General features: G+C 46.8%; 1 protein-coding gene across 1 annotated transcript; it reads right to left on the minus strand.

The window, feature by feature from the left end:
• Window positions 1-2,921: 2,921 nt before the first annotated feature.
• On the minus strand, window positions 2,922-23,765 carry NDUFA9 (NADH:ubiquinone oxidoreductase subunit A9). The gene is made up of 11 exons (XM_065942551.1): window positions 23,621-23,765; window positions 17,634-17,804; window positions 16,654-16,751; window positions 15,206-15,297; window positions 13,817-13,958; window positions 11,316-11,418; window positions 10,775-10,842; window positions 9,526-9,602; window positions 7,782-7,877; window positions 5,796-5,862; window positions 2,922-3,208 (listed from the first exon to the last, which is right to left on the minus strand). The coding sequence occupies exons 1-11, from the start codon at window positions 23,667-23,669 to the stop codon at window positions 3,029-3,031; spliced, it is 1,143 nt and encodes a 380-aa protein (XP_065798623.1). The 5' UTR covers window positions 23,670-23,765; the 3' UTR covers window positions 2,922-3,028.
• Window positions 23,766-23,784: the final 19 nt, after the last annotated feature.

Here is a 23,784-nt window from a genome sequence, read left to right on the forward strand (position 1 = left end):
TGCAGTAAGTCAGAACACACAAATGAAGACATGAAACACATCTTTCATGACTTAAAAGCCCACTTCACATCAACTGAAGTGGAAATTTAACTGTTTAACAGTTAAAAAGGATTTCTGGCATATATAGTTAATATATGCTGAGATTTCTAAGAATGCAATTACTCTGTAAATCTAAAACAAATTCTATTTTGCTTTGTTCTGAACTTTACAAGAAGGGCTTCCCTGATAGCTTAGTTGGTAAAGAACCCGCCTGCAATGAAGGAGACCCCAGTTCAATTCCTAGGTTGGGAAGATCGGCTGGAGAAAGGATAGGCTACCCACTCCAGTATTCTTCCCTTGTGGCTCAGCTGGTAAAGAATCCGCCTGAAATGTGGGAGACCTGGGCTAGATCCCTGGGTTGGGAAGATGCCCTGGAGAAGGCAAAGGCTGTCCACTCCAGTATTCTGGCCTGGACAGTTCCATGGACCAGGCAATTCCATGGACCATGGGGTCCCAAAGAGTTGGACACGACTGAGCGACTTTCACTTTCACTTTACAAGAAGCTGCTCACTGATTCAGATGCTGATGTCAGGAAGAACAATGAGGTTCCAGTTATTTAGGGGGCCGAGTCAGCCCTACATCTGGCTAGCGTACCAGGGTGCCTATTGTGGCTGCCCACTGGACGAAAGCTGTTGACCACTTCAGTTTGTCCCCAGAGCAACTGTGCTCATTACCGGTGAGTGGGTGTTAGTCATTCAGTTGTTTCCGACTCTATGCTACCCCATGTACTGTAGCTCGCCAGGCTCCTCTGTCCATGAGATTCTCCAGGCAAGAATACTGGACGGGGCTGCTATTCCCTTCTCCAGGGGATCTTCCCTACCAAGGGATCGAACTTGTGTCTCCTGCATTGCAGGCAGACTCTTTACCGTTTGAGCAACCAGGGAAGACTTTTTATTACTGGCAGTGTTATTTTATTATATATGTGGTACTTTCCTTTAACTCATATAAGATAAGGCATTGTGTTTTGATTGCATGTTATTAGATAGGTTATAATAATACAACTTTCACAGAAGGCTAATAAAAGATGTATTATAAAAGGGGGGCACTGGGTGTGACAGGAAAGCACCCTCCTGGGTAAATTACACTTCTAGAGAAAGCATGTGTGCGGCATCATGAGTTGCAACACAAACTGAGCCATAGCGTCACTGGAACATGCAGATACCATACTTATTGTTTTCAAATCAAAACCACCTTTGTGCCTGCTGGCTGGCTTGTGGCCAGCAGAAATACCATCCAAACCAAAAGCTCCTGTAACTGAAGAAAAAAGCAAGGTTGGGCTCCTTTTCCTAGAACACCAGCTCTCATACATGCATGTGCATGAGGATAAATCCATGTGTTTAATACCTGGGCCCTTTCTCCAGATTATTTTTCAGATTCATCATATGTATGTTCTCAGTCGTGTCCAACTCTTTGTGACCCCACAGACTGTAGCCCACAGGCTCCTCGTTCCTTTGAATTTTCCGGATTCATCATATATTATTGTTTTCTGCTTATCCTCCAGTTTTATTGAGATTTAGTTGGCATGCAGCGCTGTCTCCACAGATTCTTGACTCAGCAGGTCTGGGGAGGGGCTCAGTCACTTGAATAACAGGAATCACACTCGAGACCCAGGGTTTCTGCATATCAGTGCTTTTCACACCACTGTGCACACATATCTCCCAGGGACAGTTTTTAAATGCAGATCCTGGGACTTCCCTGCTGGTTCCATTCATAAGACTCCATGCTGCCAATGCAGAGGGTACGGGTTTGATCCCTGGTCGAGGAACTAAGATCCAACATGCTGTGTGATGTGGTCAAAAATTTTTTTTAAGATTTTTAAAAAGCAGATCCTGATCCAACAGGCCAGGAGAGGGTCTCGGATTCTGCATTTCCAACAAGCTTCCAGGGGATGCTGGTCCAGAAACCACCTTCTGAATAGCACATTTCTGTCCACTTGGGGATGAAAGATTGCAGAGCCTGCAGAGGGGGCAGGGAAGAGAGCTCACTTCAGCCCTCATGATCCTCACTCCACGAGGATACAGGTGTTGCTGTAACTGAACAGGGCTTTGCCCAACCCTCCCGCTCTGCTGATGGAGGGCTGCACTGCAAGGGGCTGGACTGTGTAGGAGGGTGGTGACCAAGTGACCCAGCCTGGGCCGCTGAGAAGGGCAGTGCATTAGCTTCAACACAAACCCTAAGGGCTTCTGCTCACAGTCCTGAGGGATTTATGGGCAAGAAACCAACTCTGGGTCTGGGTCTTGGCCGTGATGGTAAAGCTTATGCAGTGATCCTAATTCTGAAGAACTAGCCTCCTTTACACGACAGGTGGGTGGGGGTGGGTCCGGTCCAACCGCGTGTCTGAAATCACCTGGGTACTGTCCTGACTGCAGCGGGGTGGAGGCCCTGACAAGTTCAGATCTGAGCAGGGGACTGGGGGATTATTGCAGGCAGTCTGAGGATCCATGGCTACGGACAATGTTTTTCTGTGTATGTAGGATATTTTAAGTGTGTGCAGAGATCATTAATTTTTTTTAAATACCCGAAGTGTGGATGAATTCGGATTACTTGTGGGACATTGCCTATTTTCTCAACTAACGTGTGTCAACAGGCAGTCACATATCACATGGGGCCTTCACAGTATTCTGACCTTAAAAAAGGGTTCTCATCTTCTAGAACATTCACAAGTGGCCTGACAGAAGGAAATTCAAATCCTCCAGCATTTCAGAGAACAGAAGATGTATGTGTCACTATTATAAATAATAAGGAAATTAAAATCGTCCAGCATTTCAGAGAATAAAAGATGTAGGTGTATTAAATATATGTATTTAAAGAAAACCGTGCTCAAATTCTAAATGGCTGAGTTTCTCCCTTTGTAAATCAAGAAAGAAAACAAGCCCACAGAATTTCATCTCAGGTTTTAATAGAGGCTCTCATTCACTATATACAGGATTCTCCGCCAAAGGTGGCCTGGTAGGTAGCGACCCGAACGACGCCGAAAGTCACGGCCAGCTCAGGGGCCACTAGCGGGGACCGTCTTGGCCGGCTGCACGTCCTCGATCTCAGAAGACAGCCAGCGGTAGGTGCGGTGACGCCGCAGCACCTCGATGGCCTTGAGCTCCAGGGGCGTGGCCTGAACACCCAGGTCTTCCAAGCCTGGCAGGTGAGGTAGGGTCCTGTCTGTGGTGTGAATCTGCGGATAGACAAGAGGCACCGAGAGCACTCAGGGCCGGCCTCGCAGACACTCCAACCTGCGAGCCAGCATGCGTCCCGCTGCCGAGACTTCACTGGCTTCGGTGGATTCAGGGCAGAGACCACCAGAAGCAGAGCACAGAGAAGGGCCTGCGTGCAGAAGGAAAGGCCAGGCCGCACGGGTCAGCTTCAGGCCTGTCCCTGAGTGCAGAGCAGGGCTCGGGTGAGGGGTAAAGAGCAGTCAGTCTGGGATGGAGCGGAGAGACTGTCAGAGCCACAAGCTCAACAGAGAAATGAGACTGGCCGGTTCTCCAGGCATGGCTTTCTGCCTTGGTTTTGTTGAATCAAGATCACTCAACAATAACCCGCTCCAGCTCTCCTTAACCTGGCTGACTAATGCTGACTATGGATCTCAAAACCCAAACCCACATTGTTTGGAGGGAAAAAGAGGTTAAGCCCGGAGGTTCCAAAAACCCCAGCTCATCCGCGAGCAAACCAGAAGGCTGGGTGTACACCCGCAGCAGCACCAACCCTCTCTCCAGCCCGGGTACGTCTACCATCCTTCCCCTGAGAGCTGCCCAGTGACCTCCAGACCAAACCCAAAACCCACCGGCCTGCTGCCCCAACACTCTCAGTGACAAATGGACGAGGTGCAGCCGTCAGACACGCTGGAGCGTCCTGCCCACCAGCTCTCCCACCCGATCCTTCTTGAACATAGAAAGGACACCTGGAAACTGGTTTGGGATTCTAGACCCAGCCCATCATAGCAGGGAGAATGGCTCCTGTTCACACCGTTCTCCAAGGACTGTTTCATCTTTTTCAGGTAACGCTCAGAGGAGGCTTCCCAGGTGGCTCAGTGATAAAGAACCCGCCTGCCAATGCAGGAGATGCAGGAGAAGGGGGTTCGATCCCCGGGTCGGGAAGATCCCCTGGAGGAGGGCGTGGCAGCCCACGCCAGTACTCTTGCCTGGAGAATCCCACGGACGGAGGAGCCTGGCGGGCTACAGTCCATGGGGTCGCACAGAGTCAGACACGACTGAGCGACTAAACAACACTCAGAGGACAACACGGCTGCTGCCTGTCAGTAAGAGGGAACAGGTTTTCAAAGGTAGAGGCAGCAGAGTGTATCCATTTTGTTTCCTCTCTAGAAACACTTCTATGTGCAGTGGGCAAATGACCAGTGAGGGAGACCAGCATGGAGACAGTGAGACAGGCGGTGACCAGCGCACTGCAGGGGACGAGAGGCACCCAGAGTCGGGCCAGAGGACGGAATGACCTACTGCCTGAACCGGAGTGGGGAGAGGGGAGACAGCCCTCCACCTTTCTGCAAGTGGAAAGTTATCAATACTGTGATAAACAGTTCCGTAATAAAATGTTGAACCAAAAGGTAGGAAAAGGGAGGTGCGAGCTGGCACACTTGAGTGTTGCCCAGCAGTACCAGCAGGCCGGTCTGTGCCCCAGAAGAACAGCCACCAAAGCAGTGACTCTAATTTACAATTTTACAAAATTCAAATCTTATTTCTGCCATCACACAAGCCACGTCTCAAGTGCTCCGCAGTCACTGTTGTGGGGGCTGCTTTTCGAGCACAGTCGAGGACAGAACAGTGCCAGCCCAGCAGGAAGGACGAGGCAGTCCTGTTTACATGGAGAGGGGTTAGGAAAGGAAGGAGTCAAGGGGGAATCCTCGATTTGGGGTTTGAGTATCAGAGAACAGTGACACCATCAACTGAGCTGAGAGGGGCTGGGAGAAAAGCGGGTTTGTGGCTCTCCTTTTGGACGAGCCAGGTTTCAGATGAATACATAGCTAAACAGATGGGAGGCTTGCCGCTGGGTGAGCGGGGGGCAGTCCTGGTGGGGAGCTGAAGCTGCCGCCTTGGGGGTACAGACGGAACGAGGTAAGAGTCTTCCAGAGAAAGAGGCAGGACAGACAAAGGCGGAAGACAGAGACCTTGCTCCCCAACACCAGAGACCAGGCACAGAGGGAGAGCCAGGGAGATGGAGGGAGCAGGAGCAAGAGAACCGGGGAGGACAGAGGGGAGTCAGGGCTTCAAGGAGGAGGGCCGCCCTGATCAGCGTGGCTCCCTGCAGGTGAGAGGAGGTCAGGGTGCTGACTGCCGGGCCTGGCAGCAGAGACCACAGGTGACCCGGAACGAGCGTTTAGGGGGACAGTGGAGACAAAAGCTGAAAGGAATGGGTTAAAGCAGGGAGGAGGTGAGAAGCTGGCAGCCCCAGGCACAGCCCACTCTTCCAGAAAGTCTGATGTATACGGACACAGCCGGTCAGGGCAGCAGCAGATGGGATGGGCCGAGGGCAGGACTCTGGCCTTTAACACAGAGAGCTAGGAGGCATGTCTATATGCAGGTAGAGATGATCCAGGGGAGAGAAAAACCGAAAACCTCCAAGACAGGACCCTGAGAGGCTGGGCGTGGATGAGGTTCATGCACATGGGCGGGGCTGACCTGAGACACAGGGACTGCAGACAAGCCCGTGGAGTTGACCCAGGAGGTCCCCGAGGAGGTCCCCAGAGCGAACTCAACACTCGCTCATCCATCACCCACCCGGCAGGGGCTGGTCACCCTCATACTCACCCGCTCCACTTTATCCCTTGTGGTCCAAGGTTCAAACGGACTAATTTCAAAGAGCCGACCAACCCACCTGGAATAGGAGCAAACAGGGCACATGTGATGAGCATCTCTGCTCCCTGTTCACGCCAGGCACGGCACGCTGCCAGGGAGCCGGAAATCACTGAGTGTGTTTAAAGAAACTAACGAGCACCCGAACTTCCTGGCTCCCAGCCTGGGAGGTCACCTCTCCTTTCAAGCCGACCGTCCGCCTGCCTGCCTCGCAGCCGGCTCTCCTTGGCCCCACCAAAGGGACAGCGAATCAGGAAAACCAAGAAAGAGTGCAGCCGCCCCACCCACAAGACAAACAAAACAGATCCACCATTGAGTGAAGCCTGTCAAATTCAATCAAAGTTGAGTCCCAGATATTCATATATGCTTCTGTTAAGGACGCAGGGCAAGGCAGGTGCTGTGCAAGATATAGAGTGTGAGCCTTAAAGCAGGGGCCCTGAGGATCCAAGAGATCCAAAAGTAAGGAGACGCCTAAGATCTAGGGTTTGAATCAGGAAGCTAAGAGAAAACCCAGACGAGAGGGCCACCTGCCTCCGCGATGTCATCTCTTCATCCTACTGAAACCTGGGGGATTCCTCATCTGTCACCTGAGCTCCTGTCTTCTGTGTCCTTGGGACAGGAGGCACCCGAGGAATTCCTGGGGGTCCCCACATCCCACAGAGCACTGGAGGCAGAGCGAGGAGCCTGTGCTCCAAGTAGCAACCATGGGGCCAGCTTTCCTTCAATCTGCCTGTCCTAAGGGGCCTTTACGCAAAAAGTCTTTGAACTAGGCTTCTGCCACTTTTTAAAAGCCTGAAAAACATTCCAATGGGAGGTAAGAAAAAAATGAAAAGGAAGCTGAAGACAGGTCAAAATTTCTCTAAGAACTCAGCAAGCATCAGATTCTGTCCAACCAACTTCACTGGCAAAAAGGACAGTTTTGGCTTAAAACAAAACAAAAAACACACAAAAACACAGCTTACAATCCTCCAACTCTGTGCCCTGGTTCTATGTTAACACATCAATGAATCTTACCATCACACAGCCTTCTAATTCTCTACTTTTCTGATACCTGTTAGTGTACGGGCTTTTTGAGGGTTTCCTGTAACATCCTGAGTGCCTAGAATATTGCCTAAGACACAGCTGGCATTCAAGAAATGTCTGCAGAGTGACTGAGTGACCAAGCAAATGAAGAAGTCAGCTGCCATGTTGGTTCATCAATCTCTGGCAAACCGGACGTGAAAGTGTCCCTGAGCAGGACCTTAGTGTGTGATGTGATCGTTCCAAGGTGCTAAACCTACAGAGCGCTCCCCTGGTAGCTCGAGGTAAAGGACCCGTCTGCCAATGCAGGAGATGTGGGTTTGATCCCTGGGTCAGGAAGGTGCCCTGGAGAAGGGAAAGGCCACCCACTCCTCTATTCTTGCCCGGGAAATCCCATGGACAGAGGAGCCTCGTGGGCTACAGTCCGTGGGGTCACAGAGAGTCAGACCCGACTGAGCAACTAAACAACTACAACAAACCTACAGGGGAAAGAGTGAGGCAAGAAGCAGGAAAAACAGACAAGGCAACTGTAGGAAACGGCTACATCAACCAGGTTTCTTTCCCCAGCCATGTAATCAGACTGCCTTGATGAAGGGGGTCCCTTTCCCACTCCCTTTCCCACTCCAGTTATGCCAAGCATAACTGCCAATTACACCCAGGACTTCTAGTGGGAGAACGTAAAGATCTACAGATTCCATCTTCTATCATGGTGTTTATTCACCCACGAAGCCACACTCCCTCTCTTAAGCTCTTCTGGTTCTTTCCCAGATGGACGTCAAGGTGTCAGGAGCCCCTCCTCGTTAGTGATTCTAAGTTTTCACCACCAGGGACACACTCTCTATAACCCCTGGGGAGAGCATCACAAAGGGAAGCATCCGGTTAGCTCTTTTCTAGAAGCACAAAAAGCAGCGCTTTACTTACCGATAGGCAAAGTGTGGCAAAGGGTAGGGCAGGAAGGGCCTGTGAGCCACGGCAAAGATGTACTGCACGAGGTCGAAGAGCAGGTACCGATTGGGCCTACGAACAGAAGGTTCACACACTCACACACTTCTGTTCTTAGTTTAACAAGATAACACCGTTCTCGTGAAAATGGAAAACATGTATGTCCTATAGGAAATACAAATTAGCACAAGGAAAAACCACCCACCAAAGATGAAGCTAATAAACTTAATATATCCTTCTTATTCCCTTATTCATTTTTTGCTTTTATAAATGTAAGATTACACAGGTCATCCTACTCCATAATGTCTTCTTCATTTAACAACAAATCCCCATCATTTTGAGTTCCGTTAACTGTGACTCAGAATGGTCCAAGTGTCTGCTCACAGAGAAAGGTACATAGGAGGCTGTGTCCTTCCCAGCTTAGATTGCACGGTTCAGCACTGCAGTCCCCCTCTGTACACATCCTGAGCAAAACCTCGTCCCCCAGGTCCTCTCCCATCCTCGCACTACAAAACCGCTCTCTGGTTAATCCAAGTATCTGCCTTCTTTGCACCTGAGCCCTGAGCAAGACAGAGTTGCAGAGAACATACTCCTGGGCCTCCCCTTACATTTCTGATCATGAGCTTCAAGGAGAAGCTCAGCTCTGATCTTTGGTCCTACTGGGTGCTCCTGGGGCTGGAGGGGGGTGCTCTTTCCCTCTTTTCTCAGGGCGTGCCTATCTTCCTCTCCATCCTCAAATTTTTCACATACCTCTCTCTGCCACCCTATTCTGCCTTTTAGCTGATGATCTTATTATTTCATCCTTTACTTAATGATGTCTTACGAAGCACAAAAGTTTTTAATTTCAATGAAGTCTAATTTATCCACTTGTTTCTTTGGTGGAGTATGCTTCTGATGTCACATCTACAACATTTCTGCCCAACCCCAGGTCTAGAAGATTTTTAAATGTTCCTTCCAAAAGCTTTATAGCTTAAACCTTACAGTTAGGTCCCTGGTCTATTTTGAGTTAATTTTTTTATGTATGGTGTGAAATCAGAATCTGTGGCATCTTTCTGCATGTGGATAGTACCATTTGTTGAAAACATGATTGCTTCCCCATTGCAATGTCATGGTGCCTCTTCAAAAATTCATGGTCCATAAACATGAAGTCTGGTTTCTAGACTAGCGATTCTGTTTAACTGATCTACACATCTATTCTTATGCCAGTGCCACACTGTTCTAATAATTAGAGCTTTTGAGTAAGTTTTGAAATTGGAGAGCTTAAGTGCTCCAAGTTTATCCTTCTTGGTCAAAATGGTTTTTTGGCTATGGTGGGTCTTTTGTATTTCCATATATATTTAGAATAAATTTGTCAATCTGCTTGAAATTTGGTTGAATAGACAGATCACTTTGGGGAAAATTGCCATTTTAACAATATCGACTCTTCCAACCCAAGAATACGCAATGTCTTTCTATTTATTTTGGTTTTCCTTCATTTTCCTCCTTAATGCTATGTGGTTTTCAGTATATAAGACTTGTGTTTCTTTTGTTAAATTTATACATTTTGTTCTTTTTGATTGCATTGTAAATAAACTTATTTTATGTATTTTCAAGTCGTTCATTTCTGAAAAATGCATCAAATAAACCTGTGAGTGGCATGTCTAGAAATTATTGCTAATTGTAAGTCACAATCCTTTTATTTTAATAGGCTGTACAATTTTAAAGTCAAACTCCAGTCACTTACCCAACAAAGGCAAAAGTTTTCCCTCTGGCATCTGGGTCTTTAATTGCATTAATAATTCCTTTGGTGACATCCACAATCTATGAGAAATTATAACATATGTTTCAGTAACTGCTGAAAGAGAGAGCAACAGAGAGAGATGCGGGAGAGAATTTAAAAAAGGGAGGGAGGAAGGAAGGAAAGCAGGCCACATCAATCACCACAAAATAACGCAATTAAAATGACATCACTGTCTGCTTTCAGAAAACTCCTAAACGAATCCACTTCTCAAGGACTCAAATCAGCTCCATGTGGAAGGGTCACCGAAATCAATACTTTCTCCAGTGGGGGCATGTTTATCTTCAGGCCGTGCCCAGGCCTGTCCCACCGGCTCCAACCTCACCCCGTCCCCCTCCTCCTCCTCCTCCTCCTCCTCCTCACGTCACCATGCTGTCACAAAGCATTAGGCTGAACTACATGGACACCCAATATTCCACCATTTTGACTTTTAGAATAATCTCATATCACATAATAATAATCCATATGATATCAGACTCCACGGTTTTCACTGGGGGTGATTCTGGACCCCAGGAGTCTCGGGCAAACACCTGGAGAGTTTTAATCAGCACAGTTTTGGGGGAGCTATTGCCATCTGATGGTTGGAGGCCATCCCACACCAGCCCCACAACAAAGCATAATCCCACCCAGAAAGTGCAGTGTTCCAGCTGAGAAACCCTGGTTCATCACCACACAGAATCCACATGGTTCTCATCTCTGCTCCCTGACATCTGGTCCACTCTGCCTGGGCCACTCCACCCCACCCGCTGCCTCTGACCAGTTGCGAGTCATCTTCAGGGTCTCCCCTAAGATGTCACTTCTTTGGAGCCCTTCCCTGACCTCCAAACTTGTCCTCTGCCGTATCTGCGTGAAACCCCTCCCTGTCAGCACTTATCACACTGCCCGACGAGTGCCATGCTGACCTGCCCCTGACCGGGGCCAGCGTGAGAACAGCATGCGCCTGTGTCGTGAGCACTGTGACATTCCCAGTGACACTGTGAATATCCCAGTGATATTCCTCAAAACACTTCTCTTGAATGAATGAGCAAGTGAAAACATACAGGCTACCTGCACCTCTCAGGTACACTGAGAGACAGTTAGTCAGAGCAATCTGACAGAGACAAAAACGTCAGAACTTACAGAATTAGGATAAAACCTGAAAACTGATCACCTGAATCTTGAATTCAGCAAAACCTCCTTTATCCAGGGTACTTACATATACTGGCTGTTTCACAGTCTTCTTGCCCAAGGAAATAAGAGGGACGCCACCAAACCAGCGGATATCTGGCAGAAGAAAGGCAACATCTTAGAAAGCCTCACCTGCCTGAAGACCCTCTATACCAGACTCCCGAGATGGTATAACTATTTTGTGTAGTAAAAATAAATAAATGTAGCTTACTCTGCATAAGTTACTGATCTTATAAGAGGCAGCCACCTTTGTTTGTTCTTCACACAACAAACATAGGAAGTGAAAGGGTCAAATACTTGGGGACAGGAAGAACAAGGAAAGAGGACCAACGGCTTGGCTACCTGTCTTCTGCTCTGCACTGCTAAGTGCACGGTCACTCCCAAGACGGAGCTCTACCTGCACCCCATTCTAATCAACAGCCCAGCAACACAAGAAGCCCAGGAAAAGACGCAGGTGGAAACAGAAAGGTAGTGTATGATGAATGTATCACCACAGATATGCAGAAAACGAAGTATTTAACAGATGACGCCAAGACGGTCACTCTCCTGTTGGAAGGAGGAAAACCTACTTGCGAAATAATTGAGGAATCTGTCCTCTCTGCCAAAGATGTCAGACGGCTTTATGATGGTGGCTTCTGGAAACGTCTCTCTCACTTCCTTCTCTCCAACAGCCTAGACAGCCAAACACAACAGAGCTCTGCAGTCAGTGAGCGAAACTTCCATCCTTCCACTATCAGAACATCCTTCCACTATCAGAACACGAGGGTCCTTCCAGGTCACACTCTCCCCCAGGTTAAGGGCATCGCATGATCACACTCAGCTATAGGCACACCCCGCCCCCCAGCCCCGCCTTATATGCAGTTTTGCTTCCCACTTTCAGTTACCCTCGGTCAACTGTAGCCTAAAAATATTAAATGGAAAATTCCAGAAATACTTGCTAAGTTTTTAAAGCGCACGCTGCTCTGAGTGGTGTGGGGAAATCTCAGGTCCTCCTCCTCGGGCCTGCTGCCACATGAATCTATCTCAACATTATCATGAGAAGAAGGGTGAGTACAGTTAGCAGGCGGAGCGAGAAACAGGGTGGGGGTGCTACATTCGCACCACTTTTATTACAATCTATTACAACTGCTCTTTTTTATTAGTAGTTACTGTCATCAGTCTCTTTCTGTGCCTAATTTATACATGAAACTTGATCACAGGTATGTAGGCACAGGATAAGCAAAGCGTTTACTATAGAGTTCTATACCATCCTCAGTTTCAGGCATCCACTGGGGGTCTGGGAAAGTAACCCCAGCAGTAAGTGCAGGGATTCATGTACACAGAATTTAAAAAAATGACACACACAAGAGCCCTGCGTCATTTAGCTCTTGCTGGGCTTCTTTCCATATTTATTTCCAGGGAAGCTTATACAGAAGAAGGAAAAAAATCAGAACAGATTTTGCTCTGGCCTCCATTTTTCCTTCCAATCACAGACTCTCTGGTTTGTGTCAGTTATGAGCAACAAGCCAGATAAAGGAGGGTGGGGTGCAGGAGGCTACAGCAATGGAAGTGGCAGCAGTGCACGCCGGCCCAGAGGAGCAGGCACGGGGCCCTCCTGCCTCACCTCCTCTGCTGTGACAGACACCCTCTCTCGGGATCTTCTGTCCCTTCTGAGACCAGGCCCCTCGGTCAGTGTAGCTGTCAGCACCTTGCTTGGCCTTCCCTCCCACCCGTGCCCGCCAGGGGTGGCATCAGAGCCCCAGGGGACTCAGACCTCAGTTTCTTGAGCTTCTCAACTCCAGAAACCTCGTCTCCACCCCATTCCCCCACTCTCAACTTGGATGACGCAGATCAGAGCATCCCCAAGCGCCCCTCCTCTGAGCTGCTCTCCACTGACAAGCTCCTGGGCTGCCAACCTGCCTGTTCCCTGCTCTTCTGCTCCTGAGATGCAACCCTTCACCTGCCCAGGACCCAGTCCACTGTTTCTGCCTTCCTCCATACCAACCCTTGCTGACATCTGCCCTAGACTAGAGTCCATAGCCCATCTCTGCCATCACTCTCCTGACTATGGGTTAAACCATTGCTATTTAAAAGTTTAATTATTATATTATGAATTTGAGCAACAGTATGAAAACCAGCTTCTCACAGATAGCTTTGAAATCCTGAGTCAGGTATTCTTAACCAATCCCTATTTTTTCTTTCCAGGAATGTTGATACTGAGGATGTTTTTATAAGATTCCCCAAGCTACTCTGCAACACCTGGTGCATGTGGAATTATTTTCATCAATGTATTAGAAACTAGATGTGAGCTAAGACCATGTCTCCCCAGCACCCACTATACTATGGAGCACACGGAAGGTGCTTAATAAATGATTTGTTCAGTTAAAGATTACAGTGGATCCAACAGCTGGAGCCAGTGTCAAGGAACTCTGATGTCCTTGTCAGCCTGACCCCAAGCAGACTCCTTCTGGCAGGAAACAAATGCTGAAGGCAGCTCCAGGCACCGCAGCCCCTCCTGAGTCCCTGATGATAAAACATTTCTGGTTACAGACCGACTCCAAACCAGGCTGGTCCATTTCCAGGCACAACTGGGACCACAGTGGGGTTTCTGGGAGTCCAGGAAGGCTAACTACAATGTGAACAGCCATCGTCCCTGGCAAATATTCATCCTGTCACCCCAGCTTTCACATCACTTCTCCAAAGGCGTAAGACGTGACTATGCGGGGTCAGAGAAAGAAAGATGGTCCTTGAGCTTTTCTGGGTGACACGGGTATGACTCTGGTATAGGAATCGGACTCTACGTTTTGTGTTTGCCTGTAATTCTGTTATGCGCTAAGAAACTTTACACACTTGAGGGCAGGTAACAGGATGAGCCACCCATCTCTGTAGCCGCTTAGCACAGTTCCCTGCAAACAGAAGACACTCAACCATGCCTCACCCACACAACAATCACACCCTGGACATGAGAACTAGAAATCCCCTAATTCTGGACATGTCGGTGAGGAAACTTTCTCACTTAACTAATCATGCCCCTAAGGGGCCAAGAAACCCAAGCTCTGTGAACCACTTTCCAAATTGACTTGTTCTGTACCTTGTTTCTCAGATACTTAGAAGAGCTCTTAATATCAGCATTCAGATGGGAAATGTGAATAAATTTCTCAACTCCAGCTTCTTTAGACACTTGAGCGATGGCTTGGGGAATCTTGACAAAAACATCCTCAAAGTCAAAGTTTCTGGAAAGAAAAAACAGGGGGTGGTTAAGAACACTTGCCTTGGGATTGCAAAGCTTTCTATGATAAGCTGGTTTCTATATGATTGCTGGGATTCATAATAGTTAAGCTTTTAAATAGCAACGATTTAACCCAAAGTCAAAGGTAATAAATTTTTCTAAAATTTTACAGGCCTGCTCATTGTCACTCCCATACATAATGTCAGGCTGACTATAAGTGATCAAACAGCACAGGTATTGTCCTCTGCCCTCAAGGCTTCCCAAGACTGAGGCCTTTTAACAATGTCTGGCTGCACTGTTTGAGTGGGGAGGGGGGATGTGCTGGGTGCTGGAGGGGAAATTACTTCTTACTCCTGGGCCTTTGCTTCCCTCAGAGAGGAAAAAAGGAAACTATAAAAAAAAAAAAAAATCACTCACCAATTTGATGCAATAACAGAAACTAAGTGCCTGCTCTGTACAAAGGGCTGTGATAGTCATCTCGGGGGCTAATGAGGCTGAATAAGACCCGCAAGTCATCAGAGAACTTAAAAATATGTGACAAGGCAGACATACCTTAAATACATCAGAGCTAAACTTTCACAAGTGCAGAGAAAGGGGCATAAACAAAGCGCTGTGGAACCACAGGATTAAAATCCCTTTGGCTGTGCACTTGAAACTGTCACAGCATTGTTAATGGGCTATACCTCAATACAAAATAAAAAGTTAAAAAAAAAACACAACCTTACCTATTGATAAACAACACACACAAGGGCTAAAAATAACTTTCAAACAGGCACTCATGCTATCCTTGATTAACAACATGGAGAACAGACTGAGAACACTGCTCACACGAGAAAAACCAGTATGCAGCTTGTCAGTCTGGGGAACAGGAAAACCCTCCTTCCTATCCCCCCAGCTGGAAAGATCCAAACACAGGACCCCCAGCGGTGATGCCGGCAAGGTGGTAACACCCACTGCACTTGCACGATTTATACTGGTTTTTCATGAGCAGCATGTCACAATGTCTGCACACTGGACTTACCACCAACTAAATCCCCAGCTGGGCGGTTGGGGGGGGTGGGGGTGTGTGGGAAGAAGGGAGGAGTAAAGTGGGGAGGGTGGCTCCTAGGTGTGAAAAGGTTGTTCAATCAACACTGATGGACTAACTAAAACTGTCACAACTACAATCCCTGGCATGTTACGTGCCACCAAGAAACGTCCACTGAGCCCTCAGCCCGCTTTGCAAAGAAGCAACAGGAGTCTGAGGCTCACTTGGTTTCCCACTCGCGCCCAACCAGATTGACGACCACGCTGCTGTGCTCCACGGCTCTTCGGATGGAGTCCTTGTCTCTCCCGTTCCAGTCCTGTAACACGAACATTTTTTAACAGAGGAAAGTGTGTCAGTGGAAGAGTGCAGGCCCAGGCAGGAGGATGAAAGAGAAGCCAGCTGTGTGAACAGCTGAGCCAAGCACCCAGGCCCCGAGTGTTTTTCCAGAGAAACTGCGGGCACTGGGTCAGCACAGTTCTTTGTGGGAAGGACCGGCCTGCGCACCTGAGGATGCTCAGCATCCCTGGTCCCCATCTAATAAACCATGTGGACGCCAGTCACGTGACAACCAAAAAGGGCCACACACTCCCTGTTTTACCACTCCCTTGAAGGCTCTCCCCAGCCCACCCCTCTGCCCTGCCCTACAGGCAACTATTGGCCTAAAGGAAGAACCTGAAGGTTGAAGAGTAACAACAAGGGATGCTCAGGAAAGAAGTGTTTCAAGTGAAGTCTATGCAAAGCTAGCCAGGTTATAAATCACCCTATTTGTAATCTTCTCTGTCTAGAGAAACACTGCCAGGAGAAATATAACACGAGGAACACAAGTAATTCTGATTTTTCTATTAGCCTCATTTAAAAGAATGGAAAGAAACAGGTGAAATTCATTTTAGTAATTTACCTTATTGGACCCAATATACTCAAAATACTATTTCAATATGTGATAAGTGTGAAAAATTATTAACAATATATTGAATAGTATTGCCTTCAAACCAAATCCTTCATTTATGGCATACCTCAATCCAGACCAAGTGACATTTCAAGGGCTCAAGAGCCAATGTGGCCAAAGGTTACTGTCCAGCATGGGCTAAGAGCAGGGGCTGGCAAACTATGACCCCAGGCAAATCCAGCCTGCAATCTAACTTTGTAAATAGTTTCATCGGAACACTGACACTCCCATTTGTTCACATACTGTCTATGGCTGTTTTGGGGGCTTCCTAGGTGGCTCATTGGTAAAGAACTCCCCTGCCAGTGCAGGAGATGCAGGTCAATCCCTGCGTCGGGAAGATCCTCTGAAGAAGGAAATGACAATGCACTGCAGTATTCTTGCCTGGGAAATTCCACGGACAGAGCAGCCTGGTGGGACACAGTCCATGGGGTCGCAAAGGGTCAGACACGATTTAGCGGCTAAGCACATACATGGCTGCTTTCAAACTACAAGGGCAGAGCTGAGTAATCACGACCTGCAAAGCTTAAAATATTTCCTGTCTGGGTCATTAGGGAAAAAGTCTGCTAAGCGCTGGACTAGGGTTTACAAGAATGGCCTGTGAATGGAGGACGCCCCTGGTCTACTTTGGCAGGAAACTGCTGCTTGGTTACACTGCCTCTCTCTCCCAGAAATGACCTTGGCAGTTTACATTAGTCGGCTCCAGTGATCAGTAACCCGGGTTCTCACCATAAAGATGATCTGGCCCAGGTCACCCATGGGACGAAGGTGCATGGTGTCATATGGCTCACACCGGTAGGGGACAATCACCTGTGACCCCATGCGACCTAGAAAAGAGCGGGTTGAAGCAAGGGTCAACGTTAACATAATACAATTACATTATACAGCAGTGACTTTGTAAACATTTCAGTTCTAGTGTGACTATTGCTGTTCTTCAGTCGCTCAATTGTGTCCGACTCTTTGTGACCCCATGGACTGCAGCATGCCAGGCTTCCCTGTCCTTCACCATCTCCCGGAGCTTGCTCAAACTCAGATCCATTGAGTCGGTGATGCCATCCAACCATCTCATCCTCTGTCATTCCCTTCTCCTGCCTTCAGTCTTTCCCAGCATCAGGGTCTTTTCTAATGAGTCAGCTCTTCGCATCAGTCGGCCAAAGTACTGGAGCTTCAGCTTCATCATCCGTCCTTCCAATGAATATTCTAGTATGATACATGAATCAATTCTATGCTTAATTTTAAAAACATATTTTGCCATTATGCTCGAGATGTCATAGGGCTTCCCAAGTGGCGTAGCAGTAAAGAACCCACCTGCCAAAGCAGGAGACACAAGAGACAAGGGTTTGATCCCTGGGTGGGGAAGATCCCCAGAAGGGCATGACAACACACTCCAGTATTCTTGCCTGGGAAACCTCATGAACAGAGGGGCCTGAAGGCTACAATCCATGGAGTTGCAAAGAGTCAGACGCAACGGAGCACATAACAGCAACAGAGATGCTGTAACTTTTCAGGGTTCCCTATTTCTGTATTAAAGTCCTGTATAAGAAGTCTGTGCCTGCTCTGAATGTACAGGAGTCCAAAACTAACATAAATCCAAGATAGGAGGAATTCAAAACACTGTGACAATGAAAAGAAACAGAGCTCACAGTTTCTCAGTAGGTAAACATAATAAAGAGCTTTGGAGTTTGTTGAACTTGAGGAACGTGACTTACCAAGGTGGTTGACGACATAGCGGCCCAGGAATCCCGTTGCTCCAAACACAGTGGCCACGATCCCACTGACAGAGGAACGCCCACCTTTGCCATGCGGTATGACTGCATGATGAAGCTGGCGCTGGGGTGGGCCGTGAAACACAGAGGCGGCTAGTGCAGGAACAGAAGAACCTTGAAGAAAACCCAGAACACACATAAAAGTGACCATGAATACAGAGAGCTTCTTTTCCTGAAAATGCAACATTATTTTGCTCTCAGTATTTTCACTTACTTAGGTAACAGTGCAAAGTTAACTTTTGAATTACAAGTTATAACTGATGTGCCAACCACAATAATAAATACAAATGACTGCAATAAAGAATCCACAGGACATAAGGAAAACTGTATAAAGATCAGAAAGCAAACTCCCTGTCCTATAGGCTATAATTTACCTAGAAAGATAAATCACCTTACGAAAAATAATAAGCAGTTACAAATTAAGAGGGTATAAACCTCCTCAAGAAAGGAGCAGAAAGAATGCAAACTAAAGGCACCATATGTTAGATGACCTTGAGGAAGGATTCCTGGATAAAGCATTCTAAGAAAGGTTTGAGCGAGTAATGACAGAAAAGATAGATTTCCACGTGAAACACCTAACACATCTAACAATGTAGGAGTAGAAATGAATGAGCCCAGTGCAGGGAACAGCAAAGACGTGCAGAGAACAGCAAAGACGTGCAGGGAACAGCAAAAGATGTGCAGGGAACAGCAAAAGATGTACCTGGAACAGACTGTGAAACAGTCTGTGAGGATGAATGAAAGTAGAGTTGATGATATGGGCTGGAGGCAAAGATAAAAGATGATTTTTTTAAGAGTGCAATTCAGACTGTACTCTTTAGTACAACACTACCGAAAATCATCCAAAGTTGATGAGTAAGCTACTAAGAAAGTAAGTCTGTGTCTGCTTACTAGCGATGACTGCCCAGAAACCACTGCTTTTCCCTATCTAAAAGTGTGGAATTGGAGAAAGAGTCTAGCTTACCAAACAGTTACTGAAACCACAGAGATTAAAAACAAACACTGCAGATCAGACACATAATGGTAACAAAATAATAACATCTAAATAACACCTAAACTTACAGAGGCATCCGGCATCACTCTTAGGTATTATTTTATTTCACATTATCTTTACTGCCACTTTGCACACCAGAAAACCATAGCTCGAAGAGGTTCTGTGACTAAACCAAAGAGCCGGCAAAGGGGATTGAAAAAGAGAGAAAACAAAAGAAAATGGTGATCCAGAAATCAAATGAAAAAAGTGATGGATGGAGAGAATAGTTAACTCTATCAAATGCTGCTGAAAAGGGAAATAAGCAGAGGGCGGAGGACGCTAGGATCTAGAAGATGTTGGCTCTAGTGGCCTGAACAAGAACAATTTTTCTGGAGGAGGAGTGCAGTGGGGAGGTCCTAAGAGGAATACTGAAAATTCTTCTTGGGGGATGCAGTGAAAAGGGACTAAGAAAAACAGGACTAGAGGAACAAGAAGACAAGGAAGGGTTTAACATGAGCTATTATAACATATTTATATGCTAACGGAAAACACCCAGCAGAGGGGAAATGTTAATGACCCAGGAGAGGGAAGAAGAGGGAAGGGAGGAAGAGACCAAAGGCCAAGGGAGGGAACTGACTGGGCTTCCATCAGACCAGGAGAAGCTCATCCACTGTAAGAGGAGGGAAAGCAGAGAGTCACCCCAACTCAGCCCTCAGATTTTTACAGTGCGGAAAAGATGGTTCCCACCTGACTCCTTCGCATTCTCTGTAAACCTGAGAATAGGACAGGAACACGTGCTAGAAGTCTTAGGAGACTGGCAACATTAACTAGTCATATGGGGAAAGGGAAAGAAAATTTCCCAGAAAAATATGCTGAAAATTGACTTGAGATTTTTATTCATGAATTTAAAATAAGAACAGTCAATGCATGTGGAGGGTTCCTTAGCTCAGCTCTCGGGAGCAGGCAGGAAATAATGTAGAAACCTTGATTTAATCAGTGGTTTTGTGTTTTTTTTTTTTTTCCTTTTATGACAAAGGGATGCAGACTGGGGAGTTGAGAATGTATGAAAGAGAATGATCAGAATAATGAGTAAGGAAGTCAGGGCACAGGATAAAGACCGAACAAACAGAATCGGGAAAGTTACCAGAGCCAAGGCATGAACATCTCCAAGGGTCCTAGGGGATCAGAGTAAAATGTGTACAAAGCATGCAGTACGTTACCCCCGCATACATGAAGCATTCCGTGAGGAACAGTTACTTTCATTCATTGATACTATTACTGTGAAAATTCCCAGAAGGTAAGGTTACACTCACCTCACACAGTTGTTTTTCAACAATTACAGACCAAGCACTACTCAAGAAACTGTGATGAGCACAGTAAAAGAGACAAAGTCCCTGGCCGCACAGAGCTTACATTTTAGAGGGCTGACATGAACATTAATAATAAATGGGTAAGTACCTTGCACACTGTATGCACGCTCATGGGTGCTCGGTCTGCCTGACTCCTCACGACCCCTGACTCTTCACCACTGTAGCCCGCCAGGCTCCTCTGTCCATGTGACTCTCCAGGCAAGAATACTGGAGTGGATTGCCATTTTCTCCTCCAGGGAATCTTCCTGACTCAGGGATCGAATGGGGTCGCCTCTGTCTCCTGCATTGGCAGGCAGGTTCTTTACCACTAGCGCCACCTGAGGTCCTCCACAAATACAAGTTATTACCCTCTGCTCCAGGCTCTCCACTTTCTTCCATTTACTGGGAACACCATCAGGGAAATAATATTCTTTATTCATCAAACCTACTTTGGTTTCCTACTTAATATCTAAACCAACAGTCTCCAAACACATTTGCTGGCACACTGCATTAGTGGGTTTTTTTTAAAGTATCATTTGTAAATTACATGCACCTTCTATGTAGTTCCAATATGTTATACACGTTATACAATATATACGAAAGCACTTAGAAAAGTGTGTGGTATGCAGTTTGAACTATGTGTTAGGTATTACTATTACAGAAAACTTTTTTTTAAAGTCCTAATACTGTATTTTTATATATCACTGGTTTTTCTTACAAAACCCATTTGGAAGACAACTGGTCTAAAGTTCTGCTTGGCTTTCAAAGGTCTCCATTATTTGATTCCATCTAATGGGGATTCCCAGGTAGCACTAGTGGTAAAGAACCTGCTTACCAATGCAGGAGACGTAAGAGACACGGATTCGATCCCTGGGTTGGGAAGTTCCCCTGGAGGTGGGCATGGCAACCCACTCCAGTATTTTGCCTGGGAAATCCCATGGACAGAGGAACCCAGCGGGCTACAGTCCATGGGGTCATAAAGAGTCAGACACAACAGAGGCGACTTGGCATGTATGCCAAGGAGGTATTCAACCTCCTTTCCTACTGTTTCAGATCTTCAAGAAGTCATTTCACTGCCTCCAAAGAATTCTACTTCCTGCTGCCCTTCTCACCCCCTTGTCCTTGCCAGTACCAGGAAAAAGCCCAACCCCTCTGACTCTCCAGATCATAACAGCTCTAAACAAACAAAAATCAGTGGAAGCACTGCAGTTCTCCACGAGCCTTCCAATTTTCCCTCCCAATTTCAAATGATCTAATCTTTCCCTTTTCTGATTTCCTCTGGTACTTAATAGTCTCTCTGCATTTCACGGTGTTTTACACAGTTCTGTAGTGTTTTGATTACATTACACACTAGACTGAACTCTCCAGAGTTTACTCAAAAGCTTACTTTACCAGAGACAACAAAGCAGAGTGGTAAAGAGCACAAGCTCCGGCATCAGTTAGGAAAGAAAAAAGAGTTAAAGGGAAAAAGAAATGTATGTAAATGTCTACAACTGTGGTTAGCTGAAAGCAGGTACTCAATAAATTGCAGTTATCTGATTCACAACCTGCATTACGTGACACCAATGTAACAGTTTAACAAGAGCCAGCAAATGTCTTTGCAAAGAAGTCAGGCTAAGAAATCATCCATTGTAAATGGTGTGCACCAAGCACCTGCCCAATGGTGTGGAATTGTTCTACCCAAGATGGAAAATAAAAAGGAATCCCCCAAATACTAATGCTCTCACCTCGGCTGAGCATTAGAACTACCTGTGGAGCTTTTCAAAATAGAAGGTGGAAGGAGCCAGTCTCAAAAATTCTGATTCAATAGCTCTTCAGTGAGTGCCTATTTCTGTTTAATATTATAAAGCTCTAAGAATGATTCTGACATGCACCTAATTTTGAGAGCAAATGATATTCTGTAATAACTGAAATACACAATGGGAAAATGCAATTTTTGGAGACTGACACAGGGCATGTTTATGAAGGATAGGAGAGTGAAATAATGATGAAGTGTAACTGTACTCCTAATTTCCTTGCTTTTCTAGTCTCTCTTAGTGAGTGGAAGAGCAAATGTGTGCTTTCAATTTGAGGACCATAGAGGATCCAATCAGAACAGACGGGACAATAAACTCTACTTATACAAATCTTAAGGTGTTCCTTTATTCTTCTTCCTTTATTTTCCACCAATCTCCTAATTCTTCTCTCCTGAGCATCCCTCACTCCTCCAGGCCTCAATGCCTCCTCAGAACACATTCCACTTTTGAGAAATGCTTTTGATTTGGAAAAGTACTACTATAAACACTACTCCATCGAATCTTCTCAGAAACTCCCTGATGTGGTGGTATGATCATTTCCACTGTCATACACAGAATCTGAAGTTAAGACGGATTAAGAGTTTTCACAAAGTCATAAAATCAATCTTTTCTCCACTATCCCTTTTTTTCCCATCCATTTCAGATTCCTATCCTGCCCCTCAATATTTCTTTCTTTAAAAAAAAAAAATCACTGTCTATTGGAGTATAGTTGACTAACAATGCTGTGTCCGTTCCAGGCGTACAGCAAAGTGATTCAGTTATACACAGACTTACATCTATTCTTTTCAAACTCTCTTCCCATTTAGGTTGTTACATAATGTGGAGCAGAGTTCTCTTCACTATACAGTAGGTCCCTGTTGGTTGCGTTGTGCTTAGTCGCTCAGTTCTGACTCTTTGCTACCCCATGGACTGTAGTCCGCCAGGCTCCTCTATCCATGGGGATTCTCCAGGCAAGAATACTGGAGTGGGTTGCCATGCCCTTCTCCAGGGGATCTTCCCAAACCAGGATCGAACCCAGGTCTCCCACATCGCAGGCGGATTCTCTGTCATCTGAGGCAATCTGTGTTAAACATAGCAGTGTGTACGTGTCAGTCCCAAACTCGCTAACTATCCCCCGCACCCACCCTTTCCCCTGGTAAACATAAGCTCCTTGTCTATGGCTGTGAGTCTGTTTCTGTTTTGTAAATAAGTTCATCATTTACATCATTATTTTTTAGATTCTACATATAAACGATATTATACAGGCATGTCTCTTTCTCTGCCCAGTATTTCTTATAATACCAAAGTCAAGGCTTCCCCGGTGGCCAAAGGTAACGAATCCGCCTGCCAATGCAGAAGACACCGGAAACGCGAGTTCGATCCCTGGGTCGGAAAGATCCCCTGGAGAAGGGGATGGCGACCCACTCCGGTATTCTTAGCTGGAGAATCCCATGGACAATGAAGTCTGGTGGACTACAGTTCTGGGGGTCTCAAAAGAGTCGGACGCGACTAAGCAACTAAACAACAACCTTACAGCCGCATCAGTACTCTGAGTCTTTGGATCCTTTACATGCCCCCCACTTTCTCCTCTTCTTTCTCCTCTTCCCTTCGCGTTGCTCACATTCTCTCCGCGAAGACCCCTTCCCAAGGGCACAACTTAATGTATGAGCCGGAGGAGAGAGAAAGGAGAAACCGGACAGAGGCAGCTGCGGACCTAGAAAAACAAGGGGGCCCACGACTCAGCGCGACCGCTGCAGCACGGCGCCACTCCCAAAACTTTAGACCCGCATCTCGGATTCACCATCCCGGGCCGCCGTTCCCGGTGACACTTACGTGACATTGGCAGGACCCGGACAACTCGGGGGTGAACGGCGGCCGCCATCTTCTCCCAGAATCCACCGCGGCCGGCGCTCCAGCCGACTACGGCTACCAGGCTGGGTCAAAAGGCATCCTCCCGGCCATCTGCGCAGGCGCCAACCTGAAATGGAAGGGGCGGG

Source organism: Muntiacus reevesi, chromosome 1 (assembly GCF_963930625.1).
Source record: "Muntiacus reevesi chromosome 1, mMunRee1.1, whole genome shotgun sequence".
In the NCBI taxonomy this organism is placed as follows: domain Eukaryota; kingdom Metazoa; phylum Chordata; class Mammalia; order Artiodactyla; family Cervidae; genus Muntiacus; species Muntiacus reevesi.

Excerpts from the sequence above, each read along its gene's own strand:
- NDUFA9 (XM_065942551.1), bottom strand. The coding sequence starts at position 23,669 with ATGGCGGCCGCCGTTCACCCCCGAGTTGTCCGGGTCCTGCCAATGTCA. Across the intron at positions 16,752-17,633 it reads CTATGTCGTCAACCACCTTG|GTCGCATGGGGTCACAGGTG; the intron begins GTAAGTCACGTT and ends GCTCTTTTCTAG. Across the intron at positions 9,603-10,774 it reads CTGTGAAACAGCCAGTATAT|ATTGTGGATGTCACCAAAGG; the intron begins GTAAGTACCCTG and ends AATTTCTCATAG.